The 16,833-nt window shown below is 45.5% G+C and overlaps 1 protein-coding gene across 2 annotated transcripts in view; it reads left to right on the top strand.

Moving 5' to 3' along the window:
- Positions 1–9,020, top strand: part of GOLGA7B (golgin A7 family member B) — a 33,973-nt gene extending 24,953 nt beyond the window's left edge. For both annotated transcript variants that reach the window (XM_083443914.1, XM_083443915.1), the window contains exons 2-5: positions 1,302–1,427; positions 1,874–2,026; positions 4,411–4,512; positions 6,935–9,020. In XM_083443914.1, coding sequence (XP_083300040.1) covers positions 1,302–1,427; positions 1,874–2,026; positions 4,411–4,512; positions 6,935–7,042 — 489 coding nt within the window. In that variant the 3' untranslated portion in view covers positions 7,043–9,020. The remainder of the gene's footprint in view (positions 1–1,301; positions 1,428–1,873; positions 2,027–4,410; positions 4,513–6,934) is intronic.
- The last annotated feature ends 7,813 nt before the right edge of the window (positions 9,021–16,833 follow it).

Here is a 16,833-nt window from a genome sequence, read left to right as displayed (position 1 = left end):
GAAGAACTTGTTCTTGCTTTGTTAGGTGTGTCCCTTCAATTGAGGTCATCCTGTGATCTTTCCTATATGTTCCTGCCAGCCCCACTCTTTGTAAGACATATAACCCCAGAGTTTCAGGTTTTCCAGTCATTGATGGTCTTGGGAACCTGCTCCATTTCTTACTACAGAGCATCTTCCCAAGTTCCATTGATAGTCCTCTTGCTCCAACAGCAGCAGGCACATGTTGCTTGTATATAGGGATAGCCCATAAAATGCAATAGGAGGGCTGATTCACACATGGATGTTGTACAGTTCTCAGCCAATAATGTGCACTGCCTCAGTCGGAAATTACTATCTGTTGTGATATAAAAGCTTCATGATGTTTGATCTACGATGACTGTTTTACACATCTAAGTTACTAGCTAATGAATATGGATGTATGAATTTACTCCATGTCTAACCTTCAAACTGCATTTCCAAATCTAAAATCCTTACCAGTATTCTAAGGTGATGCTGAAGAGATAAGGAACTGTGTTATAATCCACTGCAGCAGGGCTTACCAGTGTTGTGAACTACAGTCTCATAGAACATATTTCCAATCAGTTTTGGGTAGGATTGCAATGCTGAATTGGTTAAACAGCTGTTGAATGGCCTTCTGGTCAACTAAAGAGATGCCCTCCAATTAAGTAGCAGATCAAAACAACTGTTCTTTGAATGCAAGCAAGTGTCAGACGCTATCTTAGAAGAGTCATTCTTGCTTCTTGCTCACACAAGGAGGGAGGGAATGCCTCTTCTGAGATGGTGCTCTCAATGAGGAGTGGCACATCATCAAAAAAATAAAAAAATAAAAATGGGTAGCATCCAAACCTGTGCAAGCCATGTTCCATTTGTGCAAAGTATCTCACCCTCTCCTCTTCCCTTGCACCCTCAAAATCTACTTCAGATGAGAGAAGGGGATATTTCCACTGAACAAGCAGAAATCAGTTGCATGAGAAGAGCAGCATTGACAACAACCCAATAACAGTACCCCATAATCATAACTATTTTTGTAAAAAAAAAATTATTTGTATCCAAGTTGATGTAGATTCAGGGACTCTTAGAGCAGGGTTGAAGAACCTGCAGCCCTACAGGTGGTATTGGGCTCCATCTTCCACCAACCCCTGCTAGCATGAACAATGGATAGAGAGAGTTGTAATCCAGCAACATTTGGAAGGCCACAAATTCCTGCCTTAGATGCATGGCATCAGGGTATGGCGTGAGCTTCTCCCACTGTTCTAGAAGGCACCCTTGCCTGTTGTAACCACCTGCCTCTGCTCTTCCAGGTCCACAATCTCCAAGAACTACGGCGGAGTGCTTCCCTGGCCACCAAGGTCTTTGTTCAGCGGGACTACAGTGACGGGACCATCTGCCAGTTCCAGACCAAATTCCCTCCAGAGCTGGACAGCCGGGTACAGCCAGTTTTCTCACAGGGTTCATGCTGACTGGTGAAGTAGGTGACAAATCCTTATGTCAGATGAAGGCATTGTAGTCTGGATGCCAGTGAGAGCAAGGTGTTAGTGCACCAATGATGTTTCAGATGCTCTAGAAATCTTAAGCTGCACAGAGTGGTTTGCTGCCTTCTTAAACACCTGGGGTATGCCTCATTTCCTTTTATGATTTATTCTAACTTGTTAGCCGTTGTGATCATATACAAAATGCATAGCAGACCATCTTGCTCAAAGATCTGAACACACACACTTCCATTCCACCATACACCTGCTCTTGTTTCAATGCTCCCTTCTCCAATAGCACCTATTATTTTGCAATGGGTGAAAGATGGGTGCCATAAACAATGGAATGGCCTCTTGTGCATACATCTTATGGCATTCTTTCTCTTTTTTTCTCCTCACCAAAGATTGAGCGGCAACTTTTTGAAGAAACTGTGAAGACCCTCAACAACTTCTATGCGGAGGCTGAGAAAATAGGGGGCAGCTCCTACCTGGAGGGATGTCTGGCCTGTGCCACAGCCTACTTCATCTTCCTCTGCATGGAGACCCGCTATGAGAAGGTTTGGAGCCACAACATGCATTGTATTGTGATATAACAATTGACGTTGTTATATAATATTGATTGGTCAATATGGAGTGTGTAAGTTAAATGAACCACCTGATTATCCACGTTCATAAGATGTAGATGCCTTGTTTCTCCCATATTTAACAATATCCTGTCCAACCTCTTCTTGTGCCAATAATCTCAATTTGTGACTCATTGGGGTTAAAGGTAAAGGTAAAGGGACCCCTGACCATTAGGTCCAGTCATGACCGACTCTGGGGTTGCGGCGCTCATCTCGCCTTATTGGCTGAGGGAGCCGGCGTACAGCTTCCGGGTCATGTGGCCAGTATGACTAAGCCGCTTCTGGCGAACCAGAGCAGCGCACGGAAACGCCGTTTACCTTCCCACTGGAGCGGTACCTATTTATCTACTTGCACTTTGACGTGCTTTCAAACTGCTAGGTTGGCAGGAGCAGGGACCGAGCAACGGGAGCTCACCCTGTCGCGGGGATTCAAACCGCCGACCTTCTGATCGGCAAGTCCTAGGCTCTGTGGTTTAACCCACAGCGCCACATCATTGGGGTTAGGACTGAACTAAATAGGATATAAAGGGTTACCATCCAGAAATGTTGTGATCACAACTATTGTAGCAAAGCTGTAGCAAACTGACACTATGCATCGGTGCATATGGTGCTGAAGCACCCAGAAATTAGAATGCCAAGCTGATGTTTTTATTTATATACTTGCTTTTATTTACTTAATTGTGATAGTATGTGATCTGAATCCTGAACCCAAACAACGCAGGATCATGTAGACAATGAGGTCACACTGGCAGAGTTTTTAGCTTTGTCTGATATGCTGATGGCAGGAATCCAGTGAACACTTGGCTCATGCATATGGACTGAAGGATTACTTGCACATAATGAACACGTAGAGTTTCAAGAGTGGAGAGAGAAGCCCAGTGTGGACACATCCTCATTCTTTGGTTTTGTTCTTTAGAGTCCCCCCCCCCCCTTCCTGGTTGCATCTGAAATTTGCTTATCTCTAACAGCAGGTAGGCATGACCTTGAATATCCTTGCCTAGTAAAGAGCTCTGGTAGAATAGAACCAGGGAGACTTGCAGCAAAGCGTTGCAGTGTGGAATGTTCTTGGGCTCCTCCAGATGACCTGTTTATTGAGCTCTCATCCCAGTTTACTAGCACAAAGTTTTCAGGGTAATTTTGCAGTATCCTCTCTTTATTGAGCATTCCTCCTGAATTGTTTGTGGGGAGGTTATATCACTTACTGTCAACGGACCATCATCACACACTTTTTAGTGAACTTCCTCATCACTTTCCTTCCTGCAAAAAGTCTGGACCTTTTTTTAAAAGTAGATTTGTTGTGCCACAGCACTTTAACTGTGACAACCAAAATTTCTGGTATGCAATTAAATTCTTCCTGCGATATAGTGACAGTCTGTTCAGTACCCTCCCTAGGATACTCCATTACATTTCCCACCCAATCAGTTTTCCTCCCCCCACCCACATGCTGCAATAGTATTCCATGGCCACTGAACATGTTCTTTTTGTGGTCCCCCATAATTTCCCCCCTAAAGATTCTTTATACTTCTACAAAAGTTAGAGTTTCCTGCAGCCTGTTGATACTTCCCTCTTGCCCATAGCTGTCTTAGCTTCATAAGCAGTGGTACTGATGTCTGAACATAAGAAACAGAGGGAATAATGAGCAGGATTAAAAGGGAAAGGTACATGATTTAAACTGACAGCCTGTTTCAAGCTGTAGGGAATGCTTTCTTTGTCACAGGTTTTGCTCAAAATGTCAGACTTGACAACTCACTATTTTCCAGGGCTGGGAAAATATTCAAAATAGCAGAGCATTCTGGTACACTTAACAGCTCTCCCTTCAAGTTTTATACATTTCATCTGAATGTAGCTCTACCTTTCTGTGAAGTCTTCAGCTAATTTAGATTGGGCTCCCATGCATTCAAGATGCGATGCAGTCATTCACAGGGGCACATAAATAGCGTAGGAGAGAGGCTAAAATAATTCTGTTGGTTTCACTTACAAAAAATGTTCTCAGGCAGATAGTAGGGCAACATGCTCTGTGTAGGAGCACAGTTAGGCAACAGAGTGACTTGTCTTGGGAAACTTTCAAAGATTGATGGTTATCAATCAGAGATTACTGAAACTGGGAATGGGATATCTAGGTCAACACTAGCTTCTGTTATTGAGGTGTTTCATCTGTTGTGGTTTCATGAAACACCTTTTCCTTCTTGAAGTAGGTGAATCCAAGAACTTCAGAGGATCCCAGTAAATGGATCATCTTCCCTGTATTTTGTGTCTCATTCTCTGGGGCTACATCTTCGCCAAATAGTTGCTGAGCGCTTGTCCAATTATCTCACCAGGTTCTGAAGAAGATCTCCAAGTACATCCAAGAGCAGAATGAGAAAATCTATGCTCCTCGAGGGCTGTTGCTGACAGACCCAGTGGAACGGGGCATGCGAGTTGTATCCTTCCTGGTTAGCACCAAAGGGGAAAGGGGAAGATATGGTCACCATATAGATCGCTCTTCTTACCCATGTGGATGACTCTCAGCAACACACACACACACACACGACCATTTCCTGTGTCCCAGCTGAGATTCTCTGCTCCAAATTCAGCATTCAAGCTCAAAAAAGAAGTTGTGGGATCGTGCTACTTAGTCTACTTACTTATTTTACAGTGTTTGTTTACTGCTTTCTAACCACAGTGGCTCAAAGCAGTTCACAAAAATAAAATCAGATCTACAGGCAGATTACTGTAGATTACTCTACACAGCAACAAATCTGGAGTCCCAAGTGCTATCGGTGATATTTTGAACAATAGCATTGTGTGACTCTGCTCCCTTGCCAAGAGTTTGGGGAAATGGGACAATATAAGGCTGAAGTTTTTAGCAACATAGGAAACTGCCTTATATGGAGCCAGACCATTGTCCCATCTTGCTCAGTACCACTGAGCTATGACCCTTCCTAACTGCTGCTCACTTTTCTGCTGCTCTCAGCAGATGGAATCAGCTGGTTTGAGGCACAGTGTGTGGATAGTGATGTCTAAAGTAACCCCCCAATTCCCTTTGCTGGTGTTGCTGCCTCCCCAGGTTCACCACAGTGCCACAGGAAACGACCCTTGCTCCCAAAGGGGCTACCAGGCCTATGCTTAGCAGCCAGAGGTTTTCGGTCTTTGTGGAGGCAAGCTCCTTCACCAGAGGTTGTGTCCAGCTATTGCGGCTTCTGGCTCTGCTCCCTTGAAGGGATGTGGTGGCCAAGAAGAAGTGGGTACTGAAAGGCCCATGTGTTCCCTCCAACCCACCAAGCATTCCTGCTGCCTCTAGTGCTGCCAGGACTCACAGTTTCCTGAACTCGTCAGCAAAATGTATTTTAGCCTTCAAAAACACAAGCAAAACACCGTAGGGATTATAAAGGATGTGCTTGGGATGTGTTTGTGTAGAGCTTTAAAACTTTGCTCTTCAGATGAAAAAGGCTCGCAAAGACCAGAAATAAAACAGTCCCTGCCCTCGGGCTCACAATCTAGGGGACACAGCACAAAATGAGAGATTTGGGAGGGAAGAGGTAAAAGTAAACTCAGGTGCAAGTTTTTAGTTACAAAGAACATCTCATAATGGTAGGCAGTAGCATATAACTTTAGGGCTGTCCCTGCAAGAGTGAGCATGCAATACATTCATGGGGCAACGACTACTTTTTGTGTAAGGAAAGATTAACTGTCTTATCATGTGCCTGCTTACTCTCTCAAACGTAAGTTTCACTTAGTTCAGTAATACTTACTCCCAAGTTAATAAAGCATTGCACGCTTTCAACTATTCGGCTTAGATAAGTGGTGGTTAAGGAGTGGAAGTAGACAGATATGAAACTATGACGATGGAGCAACCTTCTTTCATCTTCTGTGTGATATCATACAGCAGGAATGGAAAACCTGTCACCCCACAGATGTTCTTAGGTTCCAGCTCACATCAGCGCCAACCAACATGGTTGGCCAGTAGTCTGGGATTATGGGATGGAAGCCACAGATTAAGGGCTTGTCCACACTTCTCCTTGTCATGCCACTTTCCCTGGGGTAATGCAGCTCTTTACCACTGAATCAGAGCAAATGTCAATTGGGCTTTCCATGGACTGACACTTGCTCCAATTCAGTGGTAAAGAGCAGGTTTTCCTGGGGAAAGAGGTGGGGCAAACAGAAAACCTCTGGGACCTGTTCTTTCTAGGTGAGGGATAAATGGAAGTGAGCAGAAGCTCCAACAACACAGGATGCCAACCCCTTCTGTAGAAGAAGGCACCTGATGTCAGAGAAAAACAGATGAGGCATATTTTTACCCAGTGCATAGTTGACTTGTGGAACCACAACATGTATTTGAGACAGAGCAACTGCCTGAAAGGTGTGCTGTCATTTCATATTTCAGCTGCACATGCCAAACTGTCTGAGGTTGGAACAGTCAGGAACTTGCTCTTACCAGATCAGCTGATGTCTTACAACAGGGGTGAGGAAACTTCTTCAGTCTGAGGCCTTGTTTCCTCATGGGGAACCTCCTAAGGGCTACTTGCTAGTGGTGGGTGATGCCAGAGGCAAAGCTGGGTGAAAGATCAGATGGGAATCTTCCAGCATACATCAGAGGTTTATATACACACATCTGTCCAGCCAGGCAGAATAACTCAAGGTGGGCATACAGCAAGATTGTCCCAGGAGGGGCATGGCCTAGGGAGTTTCCTAAAGGCTGGATGGAGAGATCTGGAGGGATGCAGTTGGCCCCTGGGCTGGAGGTTCCCCACCCTGCCCTACAGCACTGTCAAGCTCTATGTGCATTTGTGGCTGCTGAGCAGGGGTGTGCAAGGCTACTACCTCTCCTTGTTCCCTGTGTCCTCCTTATCCTCTTGCCCACAGATCGAGATCTCCATCTATGAGGATCGTTGCAGCAGTTCCAGCTCTGGCAGCTCAAGCAGCAGCAACAGCAGTGCTGGCGGCGGGGGTGGGGGAGCCGGGGGCCGGTGACTGGCACAGAGTCCCGGCAGGGATTTGTACTGCCGGGACGACGGTGTCTCCGAGATCCGCAGACTGCGCTACCAGAGCACCCGCTTCTGAGCAGCCCCAGGGGGGTTGGGGTGCCGGCAAGGAGGGTTGTGACACCCCTGGGGAGGGGCTTGTGACAACCAGCGGGGGGCAAAGTCCTTCTAAAGAGGATGCTTGGCCTCAGCCCCAAATGAGCCCAGTCTCCCCATGGCTCAAAACCTGGATAACCTGAATTGACACTTCCTGCGGGCTCCTGGGGACACTCCTGCCCACCCCCTCCCCGGGATGTCCAAATGTGTCATTGTCCAAGTCCTGTCCTCACAAGCTGCAGGTACACAAATACCCTGTCCGAATGCACCCTCTTGCTCAAGGTCAAATGACCAGTAAAGATCAGCCCAGCATGGTGAGATGGGGTGGGGTGTGGGTGAGGGAACTGGTGATTTTGGGACCCCGTGACAAGCCTTTCCCTGAGCACCACTGTCCTCTCCCCTCCTGCATTGGCACTGACCCCCCATCCTAGCTCCTGTCTTTTGCTTGCTGCTGTGCATGCCATTCTCCTGGCACTTTAGGCATGGTCTGAGCATCCAACATCCACAGTGCTGTGGTGGGGCCACTGCAAGTGCTTTGCCCACCCTCCCATCCCTCCTGCAGGGTGCTGGTACTGTCAGAGACATGCCCTCTCACAGATTCCAGGATGGACTCTGTACTAGGGCACATGCCTCATGCCCTGGATCCTTTTGAGGCAACAGAGGGACAGGGGCATTGTATGGAACCACAGGAGGATGTGAGGCAGCACTGTCCCCCTCTGGTGGGATAGCAGCACATTTCCTGTTGAGAACAATATAGTCTTCCAAAGTTGAAAGACTGCACCTTGCCACCTCTGGCCAGCTGCAACAGGTTTTCCAGTTCAACCAGGGATCATGGAGAGCATCAGAAGATGGGAGATGTTGGAGGTGCTTTAGTGGAGAGGCCTCTGGCTCCTCAGTTCCTCAGCTCATCCCAGTCCAATAAGCATCTTTGGGATTATGTCTGTAAATATTTAATATAGCCCTGGCTACCAAAGCTCCACCCCTCCCTTCACCCTTACACCACATTTGGCAAACAGAAGAAAGAGGAAGGAGGATGAAAACTCCGAGGTGGGTATGGAACCCTGCAATATTTGACCCACTTCCCCAGTGCACAGGTGTTTTGCAGCATCACCTTATCACTTGCATGCACAAGTTGTCTCCTTGCTGCATGTTCCCTTTCCCTCCTTCCTGTAAATAGCTACCTGGGCCCCACATATGTATGTCTGAGACCTTCTTGGTTCTGGAGCTTCGGTATCTCTTCTCTGAGTCCCCAGTGCCATTCTGTGAAATGAGATGGGAAGGCAAGGGGGAGACGACTGAGCCACTGGGTCAGTGGACTGGGCTGCCCAATGAACAGGTGTCCAAACCTTGGGCGAAGCCTGCCACCATTTCTGGCAATGGACAGCAGCTCCAAAAATGCTTCCAGCTTCTCACACACCACATGTCCCACGCACAGCTAGATGTCCTTGTGGGGGTCACTCAGTATAAGACTTTGTTTGCACCCAGCTGTGGAGGGGGAGATTGTTGGAGGGTAAACACTAGGCTGTTTTGGATACTTGGCCTGGGCAAACCCAGCAGTCACTCCACTACTTTGTTAGTGCTCCAAACTTCTTGATATCAGAATGGGATTTCCTCCTTTTTGATGGTTGGGATGAATGTGTTTGGAGAGTGACCAGACCCTGACTGTGCTGCAGGGAAATGGGAGAGCTGCGGAGGGCATCACAAATGCATAGAGGTTAAGCCAATGGGACCCTGGGAGGGTTTCCCCCTGTACCCAGATGCCCTGAGAAGCTGCTCCCCATGCCATATGTTGGACTCATGGATCTGGTCATAGTTGTATCCCTCTGACTCTACATGAAAACTTCTGACAATAAACTAGAAGTGAGAATCTACCAGTGTTGCTTTCTTCCTATCCGTTCTCTTAATAAATAATAGACCTGGCTCCCACACATATATTGCATTCACAGCCACTCATGCTGTTGTCTTAAGGCTGCATAACCCATTAGTAGCAATGGTTCCCATGGAATTAAAATATAAAAGTATAGTATGCATTGCCTGGATGATTGAGAACTATCAGTAGGCTTACACTTTTAGGACCCTGTTCTGCTTTAATTGGACCGTTATTCATATGCTTGAGTCTAGAGCCACTGATGCGTGGTCGAAGTATGCATTTAACATTTAACTGATGCTAACACTGCTCTTGAAACAAACAAGACAGGTGCTGGAATCATGATTGCACCAGAGGTTTTGCTGGTTTCGTATGCACTATGCAGATTCACCTGTTTCGTTTGAAGATATCAATGGAGCTGATGTTCAGCTAACCTGCTGCCTGGCTTGGTGGTACTCATACACAGGTAGGTCTGCAGGCAATTGCTTTAAGTCTAAAGCTAGCAAATGAGCTTCAAGAGAGACAGGTTTTCACATGCAGATTGTCTCACTGATGTGACCTATGCAAAGAAACAGGGTTGGGTTTGTGTAAAAGGCCCTGTATCCTTCCAGCACTCAGAGCTCTGCCCTTGACAGAGATGACCGTGTTAACCAAAGTTAGTTTGGATTAATGTGGGAATTTTCCTATAACTTCTGTGAATTTAAAAAAAGTGAACAGTCAGAAGACCTCAGACATTTCCCCCAAAAAACCAAATCAGAGGACTCAGAAAATAGTATTTGTTCATCTCCCCAGAAACTGTCCTCCATCAGCTTCCTTCCCCCCTTGCACCTCCAGAGTAGATTGGTTTGTGTGTGTGTGTGTGTGTGTGTGTGTGTGTGTATATATATTCTGAAAAATAAAAGGTAATTGTACAACATTTTCAAATTAATACTCCATCATCCACATTTGACTTCCCATCCACCCCTCCATGGTTTCCTCAAAATTCCAATTCTGCTGCGTATCATAATTATTCTATGCTTTAACTTCTTCACATAAAACTCACTTCGGCAGCACATATGCTAAAATTGGAATGTACAAAGAAGATCAGCATGGTCCAGAGTAGATTATGAGGGTGTGCAGGGGCAGCAAGGGGAAGGAAATAAAGATGAAGTCCCATAGCTTGTGTGGAAGTCCATTCTGCTCATCCGCAGACAGCGGTGGATATACTTTAAAGCAACAACTATGCCGCTGAAACAGGCACCTGGTGTTCTATCCCCCCTTTTATGTTTATTACTTAAAAAAATTAATAACACAATTTTAACAGTACAGAACAATGCCTGCCTCACAACATAGAGGGGGAAAGGCGAGTAAAATAAATTTAAAAACATTTATCTGTCAGTATAGCCCATCAAGAAGTATCAAAATTCAAACCCACAATGTTCAAAACAGCCAGAAATTTTTGTATACTTCTGGGATATTCCTTTGCATTTCATCTTTGCTTGCATAAGCAATAGAACAGTGCCAATCTGCTGCAAAAGAATCTTTATACTTTAGATTATTCATTAATTTATCCACCCAAGTGACTTGCCAGCCCATCTTATACCAATTAGCTACTGAGGCACTCTTTTGGTCCATTGAGCAACAACTTGCCACGCAGCAGCAAGAATCTATCCAATTAGAGATTTGGAATGGCCATCCCCATTGTTGTTTTGAATAGGAAAAAAAAAAGTTTAACAGGAACAATTCTGGAGATTTCATCACTTACTGTCCAGTCATTTCAGATATTTCTGCAAAGACCACAGTCCAAAACTGCAACACTTTTTCACAAGTCTACCACATATGCTGGAATGACATTTGTCTCTAACACAGTTTCAAATTAGTATCATGGACTGGCTGGAGGCAGAGGAGTAGTGGGAGGCCCCAGCTGGGGAACTCCCAAGGGAAACCCCAGGGGAAGAAGGCTCAAAGCCAGGGGACTGGTGGTGGGATGACAAGAGTGGTCAGAGGGAGAAAGGGGAGCAGACTGAAGGGAGGAGGTGTCGGCAGCTGAAAGGGTCAGAGGCTTTAGTGAGCAGGAGGAGGCTGTGGCAGAGAGCAGTCCAGAATCAGGCAGAGACAAAGGCTGCAGAGGAGGGGAGCCAAGAGGCAGAGATCAGGCAGGCTGCTGAAGAAAGCCAGGGAGTCTCCCCCTCTCTCCTGGTCTCCCAGAACCCATGGAGGTATGAAAAGGAACATAGACAAACACGGCAAAGAAGTCTCAGGTTGCATGGGAAGGAGACTTAGGGAGTTGTGGGGAAGTGGGAGCGTTCAGTCCTTGCAACTGCCTCAATGGGGCAAGATCTGCTGGGAAGAGTTGCTGTGCTCACTGGGCCTGTCTTCCTGAGCTGTTTGTTTCTTTGAATAAAGAGTTAACTTCATGGACGTCTTGTGAGTTATTGTTTATCTGTTCCCACCTCCCTCCTTGACTATTAGATATATTCATTTGAAACAGTCTCATACCATTTATGCACACCTTTTCATGCTTGTTCCCTCATACTAGATGATGCTGATTTAATGGGCAGCTTTAACCACATAGAATTCCAATACAGTGGTACCTCGGGTTAAGTACTTAATTCGTTCTGGAGGTCCGCACTTAACCCGAAACTGTTCTTAACCTGAACACCACTTTAGCTAATGGGACCTCTGGCCGCCGCTGTGCTGCCGGAGCATGATTTCTGTTCTCATCCTGAAGCCAAGTTCTTAACCTGAAGCAATATTTCTGGGTTAACGGAGTCTGTAACCTGAAGCGTATGTAACCCGAGGTACCACTGTAACTGCCTTAAGCCTCTTTTCCACAGGCTAGTTGGTGTTAGGTGGCCTGGGAGTGGCAGTCAATCGGGAGTGTGAACCTAGCATTGCCCTCACTTGCTTTCCATGGATCATTTGGTGTCAAGGCTTATGTAGGCTGGCCTTCCCTGCCCACTGCTTGCTGGACTACAACTCCCATCAGCCCTAGCCAGCATGGCCAATGGTCAGGAATGATGGGAGTTATAGTGCAACATCTTGAGGGCATCGATTGGGGAAAACTGATGCGGATCTTCTGCTGTGCTAGGCCCCAGCCACTCTGTGCCTTCACCAAGATCTCAGTTATTCAGAACTTACAGCAGTGTAATAATACATATCAGAAAAGCATGTGAACTAAGCCAGATAAGAGTTTGGGGGCTTGTAACACTCACCTCTCATTTAAAGTGGGTTTTTATGAGCCCCCAGAGTTCATTTCTGAGCCTGATGTGGCTCAAGAGAACTTCACCAGCATCTGTAGTCCCTGGTGGCTCTTGCTTGATCAAGTTTGTGCAAGACTTCCCTGACAGGTGATCAGCTTGGCCAATGATCTACTCGCCTGGGAGCCAGAATTCTTAATCCAAGCTTTCCCTTTGCTCTGCCTCCACCCCCAAAAGCTGATAGTTGGCATTATTAAATCTAGGAGCATTGACCACAGAGTATGTGTGCATAGGGATGCTCATTCATGGCCAACTGTAGCATGCAGGGGTATGGGGACTGGGACCAATACTGTGGCATGGATTGCAGCGATTCAGAGAAAACCTATGTGTGAATTCATATTTTTTTTACTTGAAATATTCTAACCATGAGGTTGCAAGCCCTGCAGGTCTTCTGAAATTCATGTTTATATCACAGCACCCTCAAGTGGTGAAGGATTTTAAGAGGCATAACCAGGGCTATACAGTATATATATATATATCAAATTCCAAAAGAGCACAGAATTCTGTACTGAGAACAGGATGTTTCATGTTAATCTCAGCTTTTGTGGTTTTTGAAAAATGAAGCTTCTAGCCCTTTTGGCTGTGAAGGTGTGATGAAAAGCAACGTGGGCAATATCTGCTGAAATCTCAGGACCTGGAAAGGTAGCTGTATAAGTTTAGCAGCAGCAGAGGAACAAGTCTTCCGTGTTCTTTGCCCTTCCCATGACTAGCAAAGGCAGAATAAATTATGCAAAATATAAATAATTGAAGAATGAATTATGCAAAATAAGAGAAGTGTACACATTCCCCCAACTTGCATAATTTATATAGATTGCATATTTCGGCATTGGCACTAAAAATATTTATTTATTCAGTACACCAAGTCCTTGCCATAACCATGGATTGTCTCCATGGAAAACCTTACATTATTTTAAATAACAGTAATAGCAATAATGTAGAACCACAGATTTCTACTTTTGAATGCCCAGTCTATGGATGAATCTCTTTTCCACCATGTTGGACCATGTTTACACAAGCAATTAGAAGGCATAATAGAATAGAGACTCTTGATCCCAAGGTCGTGGGTTCAAACCCCATGTTGGGCACAAGATTTCTGCATTGTAGGTGATTGGATGATATGTCTCTTGTGGTCCCTTTCAACTCTACAATTCTATGATCCTTGGAATATGGTGCAACAATATCCTTTATTGTTTGATCAGTGATTCATCATGACACTGGTTGTTGGTGTGGGAATGTTCTGGGGTGCAGGAGAGGATATATTGACTAATTATATCCTTATCCAACTTGTGCTAACAAGTTCCCAAAATATCAGCAGAGTTCATAGACATTCCCCTTTAAGTTCGCAACGGTAACGCTTGCACAGGTTCGCTAGAACCTCTATAATAATTACTCTGGTGATTTCCCCTTTGTTCCCTCTTAAAATACAAGACACGACACAGTCTTCATAAAAGTATAAAAGAGTTTACTCACGTTCTGTTCACAATATGATCCCAGAAGGCACACAGACTTAAAAAGGTAAAATACACTCAGAATCTATCTTATGGAAGATAGTCCCTTAGTCCTCTCTTGGCTGAGAGCCAAGAGAGCATCCTTAGATGTTTCCTCATCGAAGGAAGATGGCAGAGAGAGAGAGATGGCTGCCTGCCCTGTGCTTTTATCATTTACCTGCACAGGTGAGGCCACACCCACCTCTGGTCACATGCGGAGGAAGTCCATCCCCAGGAAGTTTACCTGCTTGCTGGACAGACATCCCTCCCCATGTTCTAACATGTACACTCTAGGAATGTTGTCATTGACTGCTCCTGTGTTTACATCCCACAGTTGGTCCAGTAAAAGGTCTTATTGATTCTGTGCCTCTATTTCTGTAGGACCAACACAGCAATAAAAACTGCACAATAAATGCTGTAAATCCATATCAACTGTACAAACTATGACAGGCTGTGTTTGTGTTCAGAACAGTATGAACGGATAACTATTTTGTGTTGTGTTTTAAAAATGTGGTTCTATTAAAGGCCCACTCATCCCTTGATGAACGTAACATCAAGTGATGACTTCCACGGGTGAAACAGTCCTCACAGATCAACCACAGCAGACAGAACATTCAAACTATCTAATATAACCCTGGGCACAATATTTTTCACACATTTATCTGAGAGCCATGAAGTAATATCAGTGAGTGATGAACTATCAAATGATATATAAGGAAGTGTGAATCCATCCTATGAATCTCTTCCATCCATCTGAAGATCACACAAATGAGCTGCCGGAAAGGTCAAGACCCTTTGCCTCTGGGAAATGGATACTCTTTAGTTTTATTGACTCTTGTGTCAGTGAGAGCTGCGCTTGCTATCGCCTTATTTTACCTATCTTCCACATCAGCTTTATTTCCTTATTTCCCATCAACTTCCACAGAAGGCATCATCCTTTTCTATCTCCTAGAAAGACCAAACCTGATTTAGATAGCCCAATAGCCTGATCTGCTCTTCTGCAGCTACCAATGTACCTGGTGACCAGACTGATGGAGCAGTTCCACATGCACCAGAGGCTAGAGGCTAGGGTAAGGAGCGCCATTCAGTAACAGCTCATTGGAGTGTGCTTGTGTAAAAAATGGCATGTGGTGTTGCATGTATGAATCTGAAGGAAGTGACCAAACACAGGCAGGTGCCTCAAAGGGGTTGTGTATAGTCCTGCTAACTTAGCCAGGAGTTTCTGCTGGACTCTGTCTTTATGGGTGGAATGGACTCTCCGGAAAGTGATGGACTCTCCTTCCTTGCAGGTTTTTAAGCAGATGTTGGGTGGTCATCTGTCATGGATGCTTTACTAGATATTCCTGCATCGCAGGGGGTTGAACCTCAGGGTCCCTTCCAACTCCATGGTCCTTGATTCTTTGAGACTTTAGCTTCTGTCTTTTTTATTCCCCCTCCCCATAGGTCTTCAGAGCTAATGCTGTGGTGTTTAGTGCCATCAGCTGGGGGAAAGTATTCTGCAGTCCAAAGCATGCCTAGATGAGGAATATTCTACAGTGAAGAAGATGGCAGATATTAGGTGGGTATGAAGGTCCATTGCCTGGGAATTCAACACAATAAGAGGTGAGCAGGCCTGGGAACCATCGCTTCCCTCAATTGCTGGCCTCTGTGTGTGTTAGCTGCAGAGTTGTTTGTGGAAGAAGCAGGGAATTATGGGAGTCGTGTACCCCTAGGTCTTTAGGGAAAAGGAATGAATGTGGCACCACAGTGTCTAATTTTGATGCACTTGACTGTGATGTAATCCAAACATTTCTGAATATACATTACACCCTCCAGCAAATCATGTCAAAGGGAGGGGTGTGTGACAGATGAGTTGGGAAGCTTGGGCTGACATAAGATAACAAATGGCCCTGTCATTTTGTAAACACAGTGCAGGATTTGATGTTCAGGATGATTGTAAAATGCTAAATTAGAGATGTAAGATCATGTGACATCACTGAAACGGTATTAGCATCTTGAATCTGATCTGAGGTGTGGACCAGGCTGCCTGTTTCATAGACCTCCTCAGCTCAGTTGGCTGGCATAGGTTTCATATGGTGATCCAAGTGTTTGAGCTTAACTGGATTATGGATTTTGCTATTAGCAAACACAAATTATTTGTGCGATAATCACTGAACATTCCAGACACCGTGACAGTTTCTGCATAGGGGTCTGGAGATCTAGCAATACTATCTTAACCTTCCATGATGATTCACTGCCAGCCTTAAGCCTCTTGACAATCAGCTCCATATATATATATCACAGAGCCAACATCTGCAATAAGTAGGAAAATTGTGGTGGAAGCCTAGAAGACTGAGAAATGACAGAAGTGATTCTGATACCAATGTACTAGATTAGCTATAAATTGAGATAATTACATTATTCTTATCAGTTTTCACTCTTTCTAAGGTAAAACCATCTCAGTTGCAGCTAATGACAAACCTGTCTCCCTGCAGGCCACCTCTGACTGTCAGTGACCTGGGGACATAGGAGCCCCACTGTAGCCAGAAGGCGGGGAGTCCTACACCCCTCTTGCTTTCATAACCCACTCCGTCACAGAGCCTGTCCAATAAAAGCTTTGACTGATGTAAACTTGTGTTTCTGTGCTAGTGAAGGCTAGTGAACAGGGAACTCTGTTTCCTATTTGTTTCTCAGCTGCGTTCATGATGAGCCACCCCCTGCAGGGGGGCTCAGGAGTTTTAGGGACTATTCCACTACCACACCCATATTAGGGCTCAGCGCCTGCATCTTATCCACCCTCTGTCTGCTCCTACCGCAACCCCCCTACTTACTGCTGGTGTGATAAATCATGCAGCTGGGCTGCATGGTGGTGAAAGATAAGGGGGCGGGGGGAACATTGATATCATGGTCTGCTGGATTCTTCATCTGCAGACAGTGGCAATCAACCAAATGAACATGGGAGATGTAGCGGGATGAGATTAAGTGGGCTGGTAAAAATGACAGGCAGCCTGAAGCAGGTCAAAACCAGGCAAGTAGCCAAAATGGGCTATTGGTCCCTGCAGGGTTGGTGTCAGCGCTCACCATCCTTGGGCACTGGCAGGACCCACTGCTG

Source organism: Podarcis tiliguerta (genome assembly GCF_965153285.1).
Source record: "Podarcis tiliguerta genome assembly, chromosome: 5".
Lineage (NCBI taxonomy): Eukaryota > Metazoa > Chordata > Lepidosauria > Squamata > Lacertidae > Podarcis > Podarcis tiliguerta.
Note: the sequence above shows the minus strand (reverse complement) of the source record. Positions and strands in the feature narration are given on the sequence as shown.